Source organism: Zea mays, chromosome 2 (genome assembly GCF_902167145.1).
Source record: "Zea mays cultivar B73 chromosome 2, Zm-B73-REFERENCE-NAM-5.0, whole genome shotgun sequence".
Classification (NCBI taxonomy): Eukaryota; Viridiplantae; Streptophyta; class Magnoliopsida; order Poales; family Poaceae; genus Zea; species Zea mays.
In genome coordinates, this window is record NC_050097.1 from 236,343,617 (window position 1) to 236,362,396 (window position 18,780).

An 18,780-nucleotide genomic window follows, 5' to 3' on the forward strand; every position below is an offset into this window, starting at 1 on the left:
TTTCGCGTCCTAAAATAAGAACTACAACAATTCAGGTTTCAACTCTGATTTTGAAGGTTGAAAGCTCATAAAAGTTGGAGACGCTCAAATTCCTTCATCAATACCTCTTTTCTATGGTTGATGAGGGTGTTCGGATTAGATGCTTGTGCTTGTACAGATTTCCCTCCTGCCCGCCTGCGCCCGGTCATCTATCGATTCATCCTGCTCTAGTCATCCTTGTGTCTCAGTTCTACTTCTAGTGTCGGCCTCTATCCATCCAGCAGTTTCCCGTCCTCCTTGACACGAATTGGCCATCCCATGTATAAATACTTGTTTACAAGACCATACAAACACACGCCACGTCTCCCTTCTTTAGACTTGTTAGGATATAAGTCAATTGTCTCTCTTATTGTCAGCTTAAACTTTTGATCATGGTACATGTAATTTAATATGGTATGACTTGTTAGTTTACTGTCTAGGCCCGACCCATTTATTTGTGTCAGCACGGACCGGCAAAAAAATAACGTCCTCGTGCTTTGGGCTTTCAGCACCAACCCCCGCCCTGACGCCGGGACGACCAAACAAACGATCGGGAGGAAACACCTGGACGCCTGAGCTCGACCGAAGATTGACTCGCCACATCGGACAAGGAACAGGAATGCATTCCCATCTTCACCGGCAGGTACGTCTCCGCGCCGCAGGGGCCTTCCCGCCCCAACCACGGCCTCGTTCGTGCCGCCCGCGCTCCGGCGGCTTCGGGTGGCGCACACGGCGATGAGCGAGAGCCGGAAGGAACAGGTCGAAGACGGCTGGACAATCTTCCGATAGTGTGGGCAGACAGACGAAGCCGGTGCACAAAATTTTTTACTGCTTTTTAGTTGTACAGAGTTTTCAACTCCTAATTGAGAACATTTGGTTATATTTGTATATATATATTATATATAGAAGGTTACAAACGTAATGAATAAATCAACTATGAATGATTCTAGTAGAAAAGCCTACCAACCAACCATGATTGTAGGGGCGCAACCCAACCATGATTTTAACCTATAAAATATACCGTATACTAAAAGTTAATCTATAAAATATACCCTATGCTAATAATCTAGACTTGACTATGCTGTAATCTCCGTTCGCTACTAGTTCAAGCCATCGAGTAGCCCTTCTAGTCCGCAACCACCGTCGCGATATAAGATACGTCTCCTCATTATGGTGCAGATGAAGCAAGCGATGTGGCTCTTTCGTCCGGCGAGGAATGGCAACTTCGGAAAGTCCCACTATATGGGGTGGCGGCCATGCACCTCAAACCTAGACCACTTACAAATCTGCTCGTTCACAGTGCTCTGTCATGTATTTAGCGTCGAACACTCGGCCGCCGCCGAGAAGAGCGTGGGTCTGGGCCATGAACTCGTGACATGTGTGCCCATGTCTCCTTGACCATATACCCGAAATCGTACGCGCCGCCGAACGCCGCCCAAGTGAGCTTGTCGGTCTGCGGCGTCGCCGATAGCATGGCTGCCAGCTTGGCCGCGAACGCCGTGGAGCTGACGGCGCACGCCCAGGCCTGTTCGAAGCAGACGCCCTGTGATGTGACCGGAGGAACGTGACGGACCCCGGGACATGGCGGTCGCGTCGGATGTCAAAGTCCGAGAACGTCACCTCCCACGCAAGCCCGAACAGACGTCCTTCGCCGTCGACAATGAGCGGGAGATTCCCGTACTCATCGCACAGCGTGATGCCGAGCTGCACGATAGGCACCACATCAACGTTCTTCTTGAGTTGAACGTACCGCTCACGCTACGCCGCGGATGGGCAATGCACCGTGCCCGCGTACTCTGAGTCGATCGTGATGTAGGGGAACAACGGGAGCAAGGAGCCGATGCTGTCCAGCTCCGACTACATGTTCGCCGCCATCATGGGCCTGCATTGGGGGCTGCATACGGCCGGGTTGAAACGTGCTAGATAGCTGTTTGTCGAAGATAGATGTGACGGTGAACAGCTGACTAAGATTTAGTCAACGTGTCAGACACACTCTCTATCTCACTTTATATCTTATATCACATCATATTTCAATTAATATATAAAAAATATATTATCTACAGTTCTATGCCTCCTACTTTACACAATCCTCCAAATGCAGACTAATCTTAGCTGTTAACCCTACTTCCACACCCACATAACTAATAGAACACATATTTTTATGTTTTATTACAACAAAATCTATAAATATGATATATTATATTTACAAACCATAGCAATATTCGAGCATCTGACTAAGATTTAGTCAAACGATATTGCCGCACAACAATTTCTTATAAAATTGTTTTGCTTAGTCGATAACCAATCATAAAATTTACAATTGATATTTGTTATAACTGTGTTGGCATAACGGTGCCATCTCCTAGCTATTCCTATATGATGAATGCATGCCAACTGTGACAACATAAACCTTCTACACCGTTACTCCCCCCTCCAGGGGTTCCTTTCTAGTGAAAACAAGAGTTTCCCTACATTTTCAACCAGCATACAAACATGAAACTATATCATAACGTAACACTGCCATCTTCTCCGACTGTCCGCAATTCTGTAAGCAATTTCATAGTTTCCCCTACGATTGCAGTTGATATTGTCATCGTTTGAGTTGACTGTGGGCACTGTCACTAATGCAGGTCAGGTGTCACCCATAGCTCTGCCACCTCGCTGCTGTCTCACTGGAAAAACAACAACATGAAAAAGAAAAGTGGGCTTAATTGAAATTTCCCAGATGGTATTTGGGAGAGATGAGAAAATTAGGTGCTGCTAAAACATTCCAACTTCCAAGACTAATGAACAAAATAAAAAAAATTGATGACAGTTGAAGGTGAACTAGTTACAACTGTCAGATGATTGAATAGCACTACAAAATGGCTGCAAAATAACATGGGGTAGAATTTCTTTTATTAGGTTGTGTCAGAAGAGGCTATGTGATTTATTGGGTAACCATCACAACAATCTAGGTTCAGAAACGGTAACAACCTCATCAGTCAGGAGAACGCTGTCCAAAACGGCAAACCCTGCAGCAACGCCGCCCTCGTTTGAAGAAGAAACTTTGGTGCGCATCAAGTAGCCAGACTGGTTATTCAAGATCACCTTGTCTCTGTTCCTGAGATAGATCAAACAAGAGTGGCAGAATCATTTCACCAAACATGCACATCTGCAGTCATATGGGGCACAAGCGTTTGAAACTTCACTGATTTAATTACCGCAGGTAGGCTCCGTATATTCCCAGCTCCGAGATTGTAAGGTCCTCAAAGCAATCACCGCCCCTGACTAGAGGAGTAAGAGATGCTTTTGGAAAAATCCTCTGCATCAGTATGTACGCCGCAAGCGCCTCCCCCTGTTCCTTCTGGAGTTTGATCAGTGTGTCCTGCAAATCCTGACCATATATGTTGTTCCCTGGAGTAAACAATAAGGAATTCAGAATCCTCAGGAGCCAGGGCATTTACCACCAAGCAGGATCCCTCGAAGTGCTAACGAAAGATACCTCCGCCTTCTCGCTGAGGCTTCAGGACAAACAGGTTAGGTTTCTGTATTGCAGATCTCACAATCTCTTCATTATCCAAGCTCCACAACCCTGCGAAACTCTTGCGTAGTTTGGCAATGTCGTCCTTGTTGTCAAGAAATCTGTAGATAGATCAGGGACAGGTTTAAGCTCTGCTTATGCTCTAATTCAGATCACGAACAATAAAACTCAGAGCCAGTCAACACATTTGAAGTATCGGCTACGTCACAACAAGCTAGAAAAATGGCCACTTGATCAGTAATGTTGTAATTTGTGATGTGGAAAAACCAGTGCAACTGTGACACATAGGAATATCAACCAGCTAATGCTAATCACCCATTAGTACTGAGAAAACTCAATCACCTTTCAAGAACATTAGGTTTTGCTAGTTCTTGCTGGATCTTTTTTGTTCCTACCAAATGGTAGGCTATCGAAGGGCACTTCACTGCAGATGATTGTTCCATCAGAAGCCTCGCTCTCCACTCCTGGAATATGATAGCGTTATGTCAAGGTGGAACAGTGGTGCCATATCATAATCATAACAAAATGAATTACTACACATCCTCAACCAAAGCAATAAAACCATTTGGCTAAGGATTGCTTTCCAACAGAGACAGAAATGCATGCACAAAAGAAGATGACTGTTTCAGGAAAATGAGACTAAGCGGCATTGCACCAGACATATGATTTTTTTAAAACAATTACAGGAACAGTTTCTTTCACTCAAAAAACAGAATTTACTTCTATTCTATATAAAGATTTTGAATTAATAGATATTTGATTGCATACCGCTTCCGAAGGGTAATCAGTTGGTGCATACCCGGCTCTGAAATACACAACAGCCACTGTCCGACCATCTCTGCAATTCATAAATTTACATACTAAATTCTGATAGTAATAATAAGCCTTTTTCCATGTCTATATAAGATACTTACACCACAAGTGTTCCATCTGTAAGAACCTGCCCTTGAGCCTCTACTTGTGCCAATGTTTTCCTTATAGTTGCCACACCATATGTGATGGCTAGTTAAGGAAAGCCACATTTTTCATGCTGTTGGATGCTCTTAATACCAGACCCAAAAAAAAAGCAGATGCTTGCCGCACACTTTAATGGTTCTCTGAAGTTATATCAGGCAGGCAATATGTTGAAAGAATAATACAGCAGTGTACATACAAGAAATCAACATCTTATTAGTTTGTTGTGGAGACGAGCCGCCAAACCACAGATAAGGAAACACTATCACGATAGGAATGAGTCAATAACTAAATGAAGTTTTTCACAACCCAGATATTGAAAATCTGACAATAGGAGTGAAAACTGAAAAGAAAGCAAACATAAAAAAGGATATGATTCCTTCAGATGATTGACAAGACAGTACTGGTCGTACATATTTCTTTCTTCAGGTTGGACAACCATCAAAACAACAGCACTGAGCGACAAAAGAGAACAAAACATGTTAATTGACACTTACATTTTCTAGAAATTCTGAATAATACAACTCATGCTGCATAGAAAAGCGCTGACCTGTCATTGTTATACTCGGCCCATGCTCTGCCCAATGCTTCAGCAAATTGAGTGGCTGCCCAATTCTGTGGAATCCTTTTAGGATCTAGGCCTAATACTTTTCCATACTGTTTGAGTAAGGTCCTGCAGTATCAAACTAATATTACCTGTCAGTTTAAACATAAATAATACCAAAACAAGGAAATCCGGTCTCCGGTCAATACTACAAAATGGTAAATTATGAATGTGTCGCTCACTAATTTTGTTTCCACTCTCATGGGGCAAGCAGCATTATCTCATTAATCATCACATCTGACTATTTTTGAAGTGACACACCATCTGTTATGGATCCTAGTTCATAGGGGGATAAACAGCGTCGGGAAGATAGCCGGGCGGAGTCGGCTTGGGGGGGACTAGACTATTAGAGAGATCTGGGACTAATTCTTCTTCATTCATTGATTCCCCGTTAAGTAGGTACAACTCATCCTTATATAGATAGGAAGACTTGGCCCCCAAGTAACTAACTCAATCTTATCTAATCTAACCCCAAGTAACTCAATCTTATCTAATCTAATCTTTATCCACTAATCCTAATCCTGAGCCTATCCCTATGGGCCTCCATGCCCTAGGCAGCTGGGTTGCCGCCCCATGACATTCCCCACTCTTTGAAGACAGCTCGTCCTCGAGCTGTAATGGTGTGCATGGCAACAACCTTGTTGTCTAACTTGATATGCACGTGAAAGTGCAACCCTAACTAGAAGCCTTTTACATCTCGGCTTTAATTTATTTGCAAATAAAATAAAGAACCTAACATATGCCAAGATTGGTCCCCCTGGATCCCATGGGAACAACCTCGTCCAGGCTGCAAAGGCCAAGACATGGCAGCTCACCAGTCCTACGGCCTGAGCTGCCGCGAGTTCCAGTGGAGACAGTGCCACCCAACCAGACGTGTTCTTGCTGTCCACATGGCTATGGATCAGGACGGTGAACTAGAGTGGAGGATCGGCCAACCTTGATGAAGGCATTGTCGCCCCATGTGCCGCATGCTGTTCAACAAGCAATATTGATGCAAGTCGTCGTGCTAGGCAACGGCGGACCACAACCTGCAGCCGCGCCGCCGCTCTAGGTAGCCACGTGTCGTAGCCTGAAGACGGCAAGCCACGCCAGGAAGCTGCGTGCCGCAGCTTGAAGACGGCAAACAGCTTGCGCTACGCCGCTGCCGGGCCTTCTCCAGATCTGCCCTGGCATGAGCGAGCTCCTCACGGCATGTGTGGCACAGTTGGCTGGGGGGGGGAGGGGCTATACTATTAGGATTGATTTGGTGACAAAGGGATCCCGGGAGGATTGGAGGGGATTGAGGGGGAAATAAACTAATTTCCCCCTCAATCCTCTCCAATCCTCCCGGGATCCCGGGTCACCAAATCAGCCCTTAGAGAGATTTGGGACTAATTATTCTTCATTCATTGATTCCCCCTTAAGGAGGTACAACTCATCCTTATATAGATAGGAAGACTTGGCCCCCAAGTAACTAACTCAACCTTATCTAATATAATCTAATCCCAAGTAACTAACACAATCTTATCTAATCTAATATTTATCCACTAATCTTGAGCCTATCCCTATGGGCCTACATGCCCTGGGCTACCACCCCATGACACCATCACAGGTTACAGTTAGAGTTTGAAACTCAAATATGAAAAAAAAAATACTCATGGTTCATGGTTGTAAGGATAAGCTGAAGCTTCCAAAAAACCAACTCTGGAAGTCAAATATAGGCAACGTTTATGTCAATGCAAAAGTTCTGTTAATCACGACGTTTGACTAAGTAAAGGTATTCATCACAGATTTTCTTATATGCTCAAGGGAGAACAGCAAGTTTTTCATCTATAACTGTATCACCATAAAAAAATCTACACTTGTCACTTTAAAATATCTCGACATTCATCATAGTGAGTACACCTATTATGGTCAAAAGAGATTGCCAGAAAATAAAAACTCAGAAGTAAAGAAAACACAAAAATTCTGCCATAGAATGAATAGTAAATTGACCTGTGAAGTTCACTGACAAGGGAGCCAAGGCCAGGAAAGGATGATGCGATAGTATTGAGCTCAATTTGAAGTAGTGAATTGGTTTCAGAATCCAGCATATAGTCAGACCGGTGCAATCCTAAGCGTATATCCTAAAAGTGTATCAAGCACATATCAGTGGCTGGCTAAAAAACAAGAGAAAGTTTGAAAGAAGCATTTCCTAAAGATCAAAACTGAGACACAGAGGCCAATAAGAAACAGTTTACTCACCTCTTTCTTATTTATAGACATCATCTTATCATGAATTTCTAGCAGCCTTGAAGTAAATTCATCAACCTGCTTTGTTCTGAAATTGGAAAATGATAATCCGCTGTTAACCTGAAACCATTATATAGCTGAGAATGTGAAAAATAGCCCGGCCTTCTATGAACTGACTAACAGAGACTTATATTCTCCTCAAAATTCAAGGCGACTATCTTGTGATGAAAAAAATCAGCTGACAATCTCATCTACTCACTGTATGCTCTGAACAAAGATATATACCACATACCAAAAGAATCCAGTGGATAGAATTCAGAACTTGCCTAGACAAAGCAGCTTGCAAGAACTCCCCATCCAAGCTGACACGATCCACGAGCTCATTGAAGATAGGAGCCAGCTCGCATGCTTGATTGAAGAACGATGCCGGAAAACGCGCTGGAAGCAGCGAGAATGGAGCGTGAACCAGGCCAACCCCAGGAACCGTTCCTGATCTCTGCAAGTGCCAATATAAATGCTGATCAGATAATTCAGCGGTAATTATAGCTTACAGTTACAGGAAATTGGGGCATGCTGTTTGCTTCTTCTTCTTTTCTGGTCATATCAAAACCCGCCAGAGTGCAGAGTGGCAACGGTCAAGACATGTTGAAAATTGTTCCTTTTTTAACAGTGAACTGCATTACTGCAACTGTTAAGACAAGTTGAACATTTGTCCTTTTAAACAGTGAACTGCATTACTGCAATTTGGCAGGGTGGGTACTCCATTATTCCATCCTCCAAGCCGAGGCAACAACGAACTATTAGAAATTCCAATCATGGAGCTAGAGGAAATTCTCTGACAAAGTGAGACCGCCCAAAATGCAAGCTTTTGCTAACACACTGACGAACACTAGCAGCCAGTCGATCCAAGACCGGGAGGGGTGACTCGTGTGGCGTACCTGGTTGGCGCGATCTCCGACGACGAGCCCGTGGACGGCGCACCACACGGCGGCATCCTCCACCATCTGCCCCAGCACGGCCTGCTGCCCCGGCGTCCCGGCCCCCTCCTCCGCCGGCGCCACGCCGAGGGGCGCCTTGGCGCTCATCGCCGCGTGCGCCACCCGAAGCCGCCGGGGCGCGGGCGGCGCGAACGAGGCCGTGTCTGGGGCGGGAAGGCGGCTGGCAGCGCGGAGACGGAGACGGACCTGCTGTTGGTGCGAGACGCAGGGGGAGGACATGGCGTGGGGGAAACCGATTCGAAGGCGGGCGCTCCCGCGATTTATGCCGTCGCGCTCTGGCTTCGTGCCTTGGCGGCGGCGAAGGCCGGAGAGGGGAATTGGGAATGGGTTCCTGTTCGGTTGTTCCTAGTCCGATGTGGGCATGTGGCGGGTCAATCTCCAGCCGGGACAGAGGCGTCCAGGTGCTTCCTCCCGATCGCTTGCTTCGTCTAGACCGGCCACCAACCAGCCGTCCAAAAAAAATTTACTGAACCTATCCAAACTAATGTAATAATCGATGGATATGGGTTATAATTTTTTATCCATAATAATTCACGGACTAAATATAGACCATAGTTTTATCTAAAACCCTACCTAATTCGTAAAAATCCGATCTAACACGAAAAAATCCGACCTGACACATCTAACAGGGAGGCACGGACCAATCCGACTCGACACTAGACACGGGTTAGGTACAGGCCATGCTAAATGGCCCACGACCCGACTTTGACTCGACCTGACGGTTGAACATGTCTAGTTTCGTAGTCATGGCGTCAGGACGGACATTGTTGTTGCTGCTTTGTAAAATTGTACTACTACCTTTTCTATCGAGACGAGGTCTATGCCTAAAACTTCTCAGAATTGAGGGTGTTTGGTTTCTAGTAACTAATTTTTAGTCTCTCCATTTTATTTTATTTTAGATCTTATTTGAGACAACTGTAGCTCCAGAAAATTTGGTGGAGTTGCTAAAGCAGGTCATTAGGTGCTTTAGAAAATCATGGAGCTGGAGCTATAAGCCTTTAGATAACATTTAAATAAGTCATTTCATTTATTATTTAAACTAAAAATATATTTAAACTGTTTAAATTATATTATAAACTACAGCTTCACGCTGGAGCTGGAACCTGAAGCCATTGCAAACATCCCCTTAGTCCATAAATTGCAAATATGGAAATTAAAACTCTACTAGGTCCATGCTCGTGCGTTGCCACGGGAGTGAAAAACAGTATGAAACATAGATATGAACCGACAAATATTACTATGATATACAAAATTCGCATGACAAAATATCACTGTAACACTAATATTAATTTTTTGATGATATAAATATATAATATTATTATAAATATGTTGACCCAAAATGATTAAACTGATGTCAAACAAACATTATCAATAGCGCATAAACCTGAGCCCATACACGACCCGGATGACAGAGACCATCAGCAGGGGGAGCACTTCCTATAATAATAAATGACTTGTCCAAAAGAAATATATTGAAACATTGATGACAAGATTAACAGCGGTTGTCTTTCTAAGAAGTTGGTTATGTCTCTTCTGGGTGGTAAAGTTCAACCCCCAACAGGTTCCTAGAACTAATGATGCAATTAGCTCTGATTCTGCTAGCACAAATGAGAACCCTATTCTTGGTGGAAGAGTATTTTCTCCTACAGTTGTTTCTAGGGTTCAATAGAGACATCAAGCTGCTGTTGCATTTCAAAATCAAAGTGAAACTGTATGTATCTCTTCTGTTAATTTTATTATTATTATATAGTCAAATTGCCCTTGGTCACTTCATCTGATCTCTTAATAGCAACTGCTGCATCCATAACATGGTCCACAGATAATAAATTGTTACTCTATTAATTGGCATGTAATGCTTTGAACAGACTGAAACCAATAGCTCATTAGCTCTCTACACTTCATTTAATAAATGAATACAGTAAGGACTATGCAGTTTTCATGCAGAAGACATACACTGGTTCACAATCGAGAATGCAGAAGGCAGACTGGACACAATTTGTGCACTATCTGGTACACATCATAGGAACATTGATGCAAACCAGACACTGGTACACATCCAAAAATGAACATTGATGCAAAATTTAAACATAATGACACGCAAGAACACTGATCTCCATTTATACTAAAAAAAGTACACCATACATTATAAGTTTAGAAGCACACTTGTACTGATTACACCCATATGACTACAATAGGTTACGCTTCAACAGGAGTCTTCCAAGGAAAATAGCTTAACAACCATAACACCCTAAACCTTACAAGCTAAATGATATCCACTACATTTTTTATCTTGGGGCCATCCTCTGTACAGCTTAGTCACACAATTTAGCAGTTTTGTTTGGCGCCTCATCTCTTGTGCGGCCTCGTCTTTTTCAATATTTGGTCGTTGCAGCCTCAACTTTTTCAGTATTTGGTCGCTCATCTAGCTTTCCATGTAGTATAATCGAGGATTGTGGTTGCAAAAAGTGCAGGTTCTTGGTTTACCATACAAATCAGGAGTAGTAGAGGCAGAAGCCTCGGTCGGAGCCACCTCTTCATCCTTGTGCATTTGTGTTTCTCCATGCCCAAGTCCACCAGAATCGGACCTCCTACGCCAGCCACTGTGTGAGGGCAAGGCACAACGTGTGCGTGAGGCCACACCTCGGACAGTTCTTGACCCACAACAGCTAGAAGTGCATGTTGAGGCCGATCTTCTCACCCTGGTACATCTGCACGCACCAGGAGTGATCCAGCATAGCGAGAGATACTATATGAAAAAAGAAAATGTCATGTTAGTAATGCGACTACTCAATGAAAACAAAAGGTAAGTAATGATACTTGGATGCTGCAATCCTTCTAAAAATAGCATCCATTGCACCACATATATAGCAAAAGACAATGGTATATTCTTGACAGAATAGAATAAGCGATCAAAAGGCAGCAGCAGTACCTCCAAGTTTACTATTGTTGAATCTATGTAGAACAATTCACACGTGTAGCTTCAGCTCCTAGTACTTTTAGCGCATCATGTGCATTAACACCTATTATGATCCTATTGTACATCTCTGAACCATCAACTTCTAAAATTTCTAGTATCACAATTTTTTTCTCGTCAGTTAATAAGTAGGTTTGATTTGGTCCAACAGCCTTGGCAAATGCATCTGATATATCAGCCACATGAACTTGAGCTTGGTATCCACCAGCTTCCGAGGATCGGTGCTGGCAGCCTGCTGTTGATGTCTGTTCTCCTGCAAAGCTTTCTCCCGCTGCTCATAGAAGTCGAAATCTTCCAGGATTGTTGTCCCAGCCTCATGGCTCTTGAAGATTGTTAACATCTGGAGGCCCTGTTCCAGATTCACCTATATGCTAAGAGTTAGTGAATTTATTCAGAAGTGCCATTGATATTGGTTACTTAAAATTTAGCAAAAAGAATTATGTAAATTTTACCTTCTGGGTGTCACTGCTATTTGTGACAGGTTTATTGTCATTGTTCTCAAGAATGATGTGTCGCATAAGGCTGTTCAGTACATCCTAAATTATGTGCCACTTCGCATAGAACTGCCCATTCCACTTATCCTGCTGCCAGTAATCTTGCACCCTGAAGGTAGCTCGGGAGAGAGAGGGGTAAGGGAAGAGCCACAGATTGTGTGTGTGTGAAAGACAAAGGAGAGGCAGGAAACAACTAGATTCGACGCCACTGACCTCCCCACCGATTTGGTGCCTCACATCTTGGATCCTCGAGAGCTAATGACACCTTCAAGCCATGGAACCATTGGAGGCTAGTCCTCCATGGGATGCGATCGGTGTCCACGTCGCCAATAGCACCCGCGTCGCCTCTCTCTCTGCGGCTGTGGAGAGCGGGTGAAGGGAGAGAGGGGGATGGAGGCGCTGGTCTCATCTGATAGCGATGACATGGAGACTCAGGTGGAAGCAAGGGGACGGAAGCGCTGGTTGGCTGATACTTACACATTACATTGTCTTGCTGCAATATGCTCATATCTGTGTTTTCCTGCAGCAATATGATACTATGGCTCACAAGTAGATGACTGATGTTCTGAACAATCTTTGCAGATCATTATGATTAATAAGAACATGATTGGGTAAAAATAAGTGACCAAGGGCACAACTTGCCTGGGACTTGAGATTCCAGGTACCAACTTGCTTTTCAGATGACTCATGACCTCGCGCTAGTCGTAGCAATACAAACAAACATGGTATAGGCAAAATTAATATCACACCAAACATAAGATTAAACTACGTAGTAATAATCTACGCGTCGCTACGAGATCGTGGGATCGAGAACCGCTAAATTCGGGGTTACAGTTATGAAGTTTTGGTTTTCCGAAGATCCACATGGTTAAGTATAGAATAGACTAAGTGCAACATTTAACCTATATTTCATGACAAAACAAAGTTACCAGATGATAATAAATATTATTGTGAGACTAATGCAACTAGAATGGATCAAAACGGAGTTATGGTTATTGAGTTATGAATTTCTGGAGTTATTTAATGCTTGGTATAGATTAATTCAAATGAACAATTTTAATCTAAGTTTCAAGGCTAAAAAGAGATACTAGGTGATATATAATATTAAAACAAAAATTATTGCAATTGGAATGAATCAATTTGGAGCTAAAATGAATTAAATATGAATTTCACAAGTTTCTAGTATTGTTTTTGTATTAAAAATCATTTTATAAAATAAATTATGAATTTCCTCATGCTTCTGGACTGCGGACACAATTGTAACAAAGCCTAGGGGGCTTTGCATAAATTCTAGGACTAAACGGTAATGGTCTTAACCCTAACTTGGACGACGGGTTAGTTTAGGAAAAGCTGAGGGCCTTTTGCAACATCGCACGGCCGAAGGGTATCGACAACTGTGGGCCGTTGGATCTATATGCTATGGTTGCGGTTAGATCTTAATAAGACCCGAACCGGTATCGGATACGGACCATCAGATTACCATCCAAGGGTCGGGATCTAACGACACTAGCGCTCCCGCTCACTCACACATCCGTAGATCCACGACTCCTATCCATTAGCGCGAAGGGGTATCCACGACTTACTCACAGTCGTCTGATAAGATCAAACGACGCACGTCCTTTCTCTTCCCCCCAACCCAGTGTGCGGCGGCGTCGCCCCCAGGCCGAGCGGCGGCACCATGGCCGGCGCACCATGATTCGGCACGCAGGCGCATCAAACTCCGTGGAAGCCAAGAAAATGATGTGGAGACTTAACGAACACGCAGGGTGTTTCCTTACCTACAATCCCGCAGTGGGATCTGCTGCCCACGGAGGAGGGCGGGTCCGCGGCGACAGCGGACCACGGCGAGGAATTGCGGCGTCGCCTGCCCACAATCGCGCCCGGAACGACCATGTGCACCACCAGTGCGACTCCCCAAAGCTCCTAGGCCCAGATCCGAGGCCTCATCGGTGACGCAAACCCGGGTCGACGGCAACTGCTTCCATGACCCGCGCGGCGGCCAGTATCTCGCCCAACAACGACGCTAACTCCCCCCCACCTCCCATGTTTGGTCATTGGCTAGATGGTCGAGGGAATGCGGCTACGATACTTATACGCAGGTAAAGGGAAGCATCCAGGTGTTAGGTCCCAAGCTTGGTTGCAACGAACGCCGCGATCTCCGGAGAGGTTGTTGCCCGTGAGTCCGTTCTGGTCGAGGAGACGCAGCTGATGCAATGGGGGCCACCAGCCAAGGATAGATGGTCAACACCTGCGATCAGCCCCTGCGCACGTGCGAAGAAAGTGAGGCTGACGACACGGGGGTTGTTGCGCAAGCTCCGCATTCTGTTCTAACGGAGTCCGCGCGAGAAGGAAGGTCCTGACGATCCGGCCCCACGAGTCAGCGAAACAGGCTGCGTCCACGAGCACACGCGAGTGAGTTAGGAGTTGGGGCCCACTAGCCAGTGGTCGACGTGGCTTGACTGGCCAAGTGGGGCCACATGTCGGCGTCGGTCATGACTGCGGAATACTGGGCCGTGAAGGAGGGAGTATGGAGATGGGCCGAAATGGGAGGTGGTTAGCCTAACGTGATGTTTTCTTTTTCTTTTCTTATTTTCTTTTCTCTATTCCCAAATTCCACTTTAAATTCAAATCTTTTAAATTCAAATCTTGTGCCAAATTTATCCCCAAATTATATTGCTAAATTAAAAGTACCAACTTTGGAGATATATAAATTTTCTTTATATTTTATATTCTTTCTCTTTGTCTTTTCTTTCCTTCTCTATTTTCAAACCTAAAATTTAATTTGGGGTTCAATCCACATCTCAAGTTATTATTATATTTTTATTAATATATTTATGAACATTACTTAATGTACAACAAACAAAATTCCAACATGATGCATTAAATATTTTTATTAGATATCTTGTCCTTTTAATTAGGGTCAATCCCATGTTATAATAATGAGATGGCAACCCAAATGATGATATCCTTTTATTTACTTTATTCACAAAGTGGGTATTATAGCAGCTTAAGTAGATCCCCAAGAAAAGTGAACGAAACGTGCTGAACTGAAATCTAACACCTCACGATCACAGTTGTCTATTTTCATCACTGATCGAAATCCAAAAACCTGACGCCTGATGACTGTTTTCTCTCTTTTTCGGTCAAGATCTGACGTTTTCAGATCATGCAGCAATTAAGGAGTTCTGCGGAGAGGCGAGAGCTTACTCACGAAAATGGAGAAACATCTTGGCCTTGTATTTGCAGTAGTGATGACAGTGCTCTGGCAGGAGCCTGAGCTCCTCCGCGATGTCGGCGATAGGGAGTGGCTCGACGGTATGTAGATGTCCGCCGACACCAGCGATGCCACATCCGGCCGGATCGTCTGGCTTGGCAGTTTGGCATCGGCATCTCAAGCAGCAGCGGCGACGCTGAATTTCACGAGACGATTTGGTTTGGGCACCGTCGATCGCGGTGAATTTGGCGCGCAAAGAAAGCTCGCTCATGCGCAAACAAGAGTACTCGGGATAGCGATGACGTGGAGACTCAGGTGGAAGCAAGGGGACGGAAGCGCTGGTTGGCTAGCAGCCTAGCACGGCGTGTGGTCGCTCCGCTCCCACCACCTTCAACGTTGACGCACAGCCTCGAAGACCCATTAAGCAGCGTCACCGGCCTCGGAGGGGTACTATCCATCCTTATCGACAGCGGCTAGCGCATAGGCTGCTGGGGAAGCGGAGTGGAGACGACTGGAGGGCGAGGCGTCGCGAGAGAGGCGGATGGATGGCGGCCGGGTGGGGCAGGCGGATGGATGAGGACGACGCGAGAGGCACGGGGCCAACCGATGGACGGTGCTAATTTGATGGGTACACATGGACGGTCGAGATTCACGCGAGGCAGAACTAGGCGTGGCAGGCTACCCCTTACAGTCTTAATATAGTAGTATAGATTTTAGTTTTCATATTTAACAATTTAGGGACTAAAATAGAATAAAATAGTGGAACTAAAAATTAGTCCCTAAAAACAAACACCCCTGACTCATTTATTCCTGCAATATTTGTACTCATTAACAATAGTTCAAGTGGCTTCTTTTCCATTCCGTCATTTCACTTGCTTTTGTTTCTTTCAGGTCACATGACTGATACGATACAAATAGAATGATTTACCAGAATGATAAATTGTTTATATGCATAATAAAAATAAGTTACATTATAATTTTTGAAGCTATGCATTGTGATGCCCCTAACCGGAGGTGAGATGTTGCCCCGACGTGAGCTACCTTTGATCGTCGTGCACGACGAGAGTCAAGACGTGGGTGGAGTTCTTTTTTTTGCATATTATGTCCGCTACAGCACAGGTGCTTCAGTACACATGTAGACTAAAAGAAAAATAGTTCTGAAAAGCCAATCCTCTTTACATCAGCCTTGGACAAACTGGATGCAGGTTTCTTTATTGTGTCAAGTGCCTGGACAAACATGGCAAAGTTTATTATGCCAATAACAGTCTAGAGCATTGGAGTAGTTGGAAACATAAATCACGCAGTACTCAAAAGTCCCAGTTTAGTGGAAGATTTTGAACATAATAAGTTTAGCTTTCAGTCCCTAATACTAGGCTGAGTGAGATGGTAAAAATACATAAGCGCACCAGTGAACAGAGAATAACTTGTAAAATTTGCTGCAAGTGCACCCTGCCCCCACATTCATAAATTCTAGAAAAAAACAGAGAAATCTTAAGTACTCCCTCCGTTTCTTTTTAGTTGTCGCTGAATAGTTCAATTTTGCACTATCCAGCGACAACTAAAATGAAACGGATGGAGTAACAACAAGTTGGTATGCCATTGAAACAGCCACAGGAATTTACCCACCACCACCTTCAACGTTGACGCACAACCTCGTAGACCCATTGAGCAGCGTCACCGGCCGAGGAGGGGTACTATCCATCCTTATCGACAGCGGCTAGCGCAGAGGCTGCTGGGGAAGCGGAGTGGAGACGACTGGAGGGCGAGGCGTCGCGAGAGAGGCGGATGGATGGCGGCCGAGTGGGGCAGGCGGATGGATGAGGACGACGCGAGAGGCGCGGGGCGCATCGACGGACGGTGCTAATTTGATCGGTACATATGGACGGTCGAGATTCACACGAGGTAGAAGGAGCTTCATTACATTCCAAACAGCCCCAGAGTAAATAAATCCTCCAATCATTCGATTGTTTGAATTTGAAATTTGATTGGGATTTGAAACCTAAAACTGAAAAATGGAAAAGAAGAAAGGGCCGTTTCCCTGGCTGCGGCCCAGCTTCTCTCCCCATCTCCTCGAGCGTGTGGGGCACCTGCCGGCCCAACTTGCCCAGCCGATCAGTTAGCATCTCTGTCCTGTGGGGCTCCGGTCAGTTCTCCTTGAGTCCGCCATGGACTTCCTGTCCAAAGTCCGAAGAACTCGATCGACAGACTATATATGCGGGGCGAGGCACAGCCCCCTCGTCCATCAAATCTAGAAGTAACCCGCCAAGAACCGAGCGCCGTCGCGTGTATCTCAGCCGTCTGCGCCGCCTGTTTCTCAGCCGTTCGCCACAAAATGCTGGGTCTCCAAATCAGGACCGTCATGGCGGAGAACATGAACTCGGAGCTAAACATGATAGGCTCCTTGCTCCCGTTGTTCCCCTGCATCACCTTCGACGTCGAGTACGCGGGCACACTGCACCGCTCGTCCGCTGCGACGCGAATCGCCCCGAGCAAGCAGTACGCCCTCGTGAAGAAAAACGTTGATGCGGTGCCCATCGTGATGCTCGGCATCACGCTCTCCAACGAGTACGGGAACCTCCCGCTCACAGCGGACGGAGAAGGACGTCTGTTCCAGCTCGCGTGGGAGGTGACGTTCTCGGACTTCGACCCCCGGCGCGACCGCCACGCCCCGGAGTCCGTCACGTTCCTGCGCTCACAGGGCGTCTGCTTGGACAAGGCCCGAGCGCGCGGCGTGAGCTCCGCGGCGTTCGCGGCCAAGCTGGCCGCCATACTGTCGGCGACGCCGCGGCCCAACGAGCTCACCTGGGCGGCGTTTGGTGGAGCATACGACTTCGCATATATGCTGAAGATTCTCACGGGCGGCCAGCCGCTGCCGGAGACATGGCACGAGTTCATGGCCCAGACCCATGCTCTTCTCGGCGGCGGCCGGGTGTTCGACGCCAAATACATGGCGGAGCACTGCGAGCGAACGGACTTAGGTGGTCTAGGTCTGAGGCGCATGGCCGCCACCCTTGGCATGCGGTGGGACTTCCCGGAGTTGCCCTTCCTTGCCGGGCGGAAGAGCCACATCGCTTGCTTCATCTGCACCATTATGAGGAGACGCATCCTGTATCGCGACGGTGGTGATATACTTGTAGGTCTACTCGATGGTATACACTGGTAGCATCTTTGAACGGTGATTACAGCATAGTCAACTCTAGATTATAATATACTCTTTTAGCTATCCAAATGGGTTAGATAGGTGTTAGTATAGGGTATATTTTATAGATTAAAATGATTGTGGGCTGCGCCCCAAACAATTATAGTTAGTAGATAGGTTTAATTTGCTTCTATAATCATGGTTGATTTATTCATTACGCTTGTAACCGTCTATGTATATCTATCTATTTATATATTTAGTAAAAAAAAGTTAAGCGAATTAAAAATTAGTACAGAACTGTGCTCTGCCAAAAAAATTCAATCATGAAAATAAATGCTTCAGCATCTATAGAATGTAATGACATAGCTGCGTCCCCTTTTCATCCGTGGAGATAAATGCTGGAGCGGGGCTGCCTAGCTTGGTAACTAATTTACTCTAATCTAATATACTAACAATTATAATGCTCAATATCTCACATTAAAAAGGTGTTCAGTTGTATAAAAAACAACAGTTCAGATTTGCATAAAAGGTATAGAAAAAAAAGATCAAACAGGAGCTTAGAACCAGGTTATTTAGGCTGTCGGACTTAGGATTATAGTATTATATATCACCCTCGCCAGAATTTGCATATAACACTTTTTTCAATGATAG

The 18,780-nt window shown here is 45.2% G+C and overlaps 1 protein-coding gene across 3 annotated transcripts in view; it reads right to left on the bottom strand.

Moving 5' to 3' along the window:
• Positions 1-2,174: 2,174 nt before the first annotated feature.
• Positions 2,175-18,780, bottom strand: part of LOC100273590 (Glutathione synthetase chloroplastic) — a 69,117-nt gene continuing 52,511 nt past the window's right edge. Inside the window, exons 1-13 of one of the 3 annotated variants that reach the window (XM_008669309.3) lie at positions 8,249-8,673; positions 7,637-7,806; positions 7,323-7,398; positions 7,074-7,204; positions 5,046-5,168; positions 4,870-4,950; positions 4,456-4,536; positions 4,310-4,379; positions 3,884-4,005; positions 3,503-3,642; positions 3,222-3,414; positions 2,995-3,121; positions 2,175-2,690 (exon numbers count right to left, since the gene is read on the bottom strand). In XM_008669309.3, the coding sequence (XP_008667531.1) occupies positions 2,688-2,690; positions 2,995-3,121; positions 3,222-3,414; positions 3,503-3,642; positions 3,884-4,005; positions 4,310-4,379; positions 4,456-4,536; positions 4,870-4,950; positions 5,046-5,168; positions 7,074-7,204; positions 7,323-7,398; positions 7,637-7,806; positions 8,249-8,527 (1,596 nt within the window). In that variant the 5' untranslated portion in view covers positions 8,528-8,673 and the 3' untranslated portion in view covers positions 2,175-2,687. Of the gene's footprint in view, positions 2,691-2,994; positions 3,122-3,221; positions 3,415-3,502; positions 3,643-3,883; positions 4,006-4,309; positions 4,380-4,455; positions 4,537-4,869; positions 4,951-5,045; positions 5,169-7,073; positions 7,205-7,322; positions 7,431-7,602; positions 7,807-8,248; positions 8,674-18,780 lie in introns of those variants that run through there. The other 2 variants (NM_001148007.1, XM_035964633.1) reach the window with 2 other exon arrangements.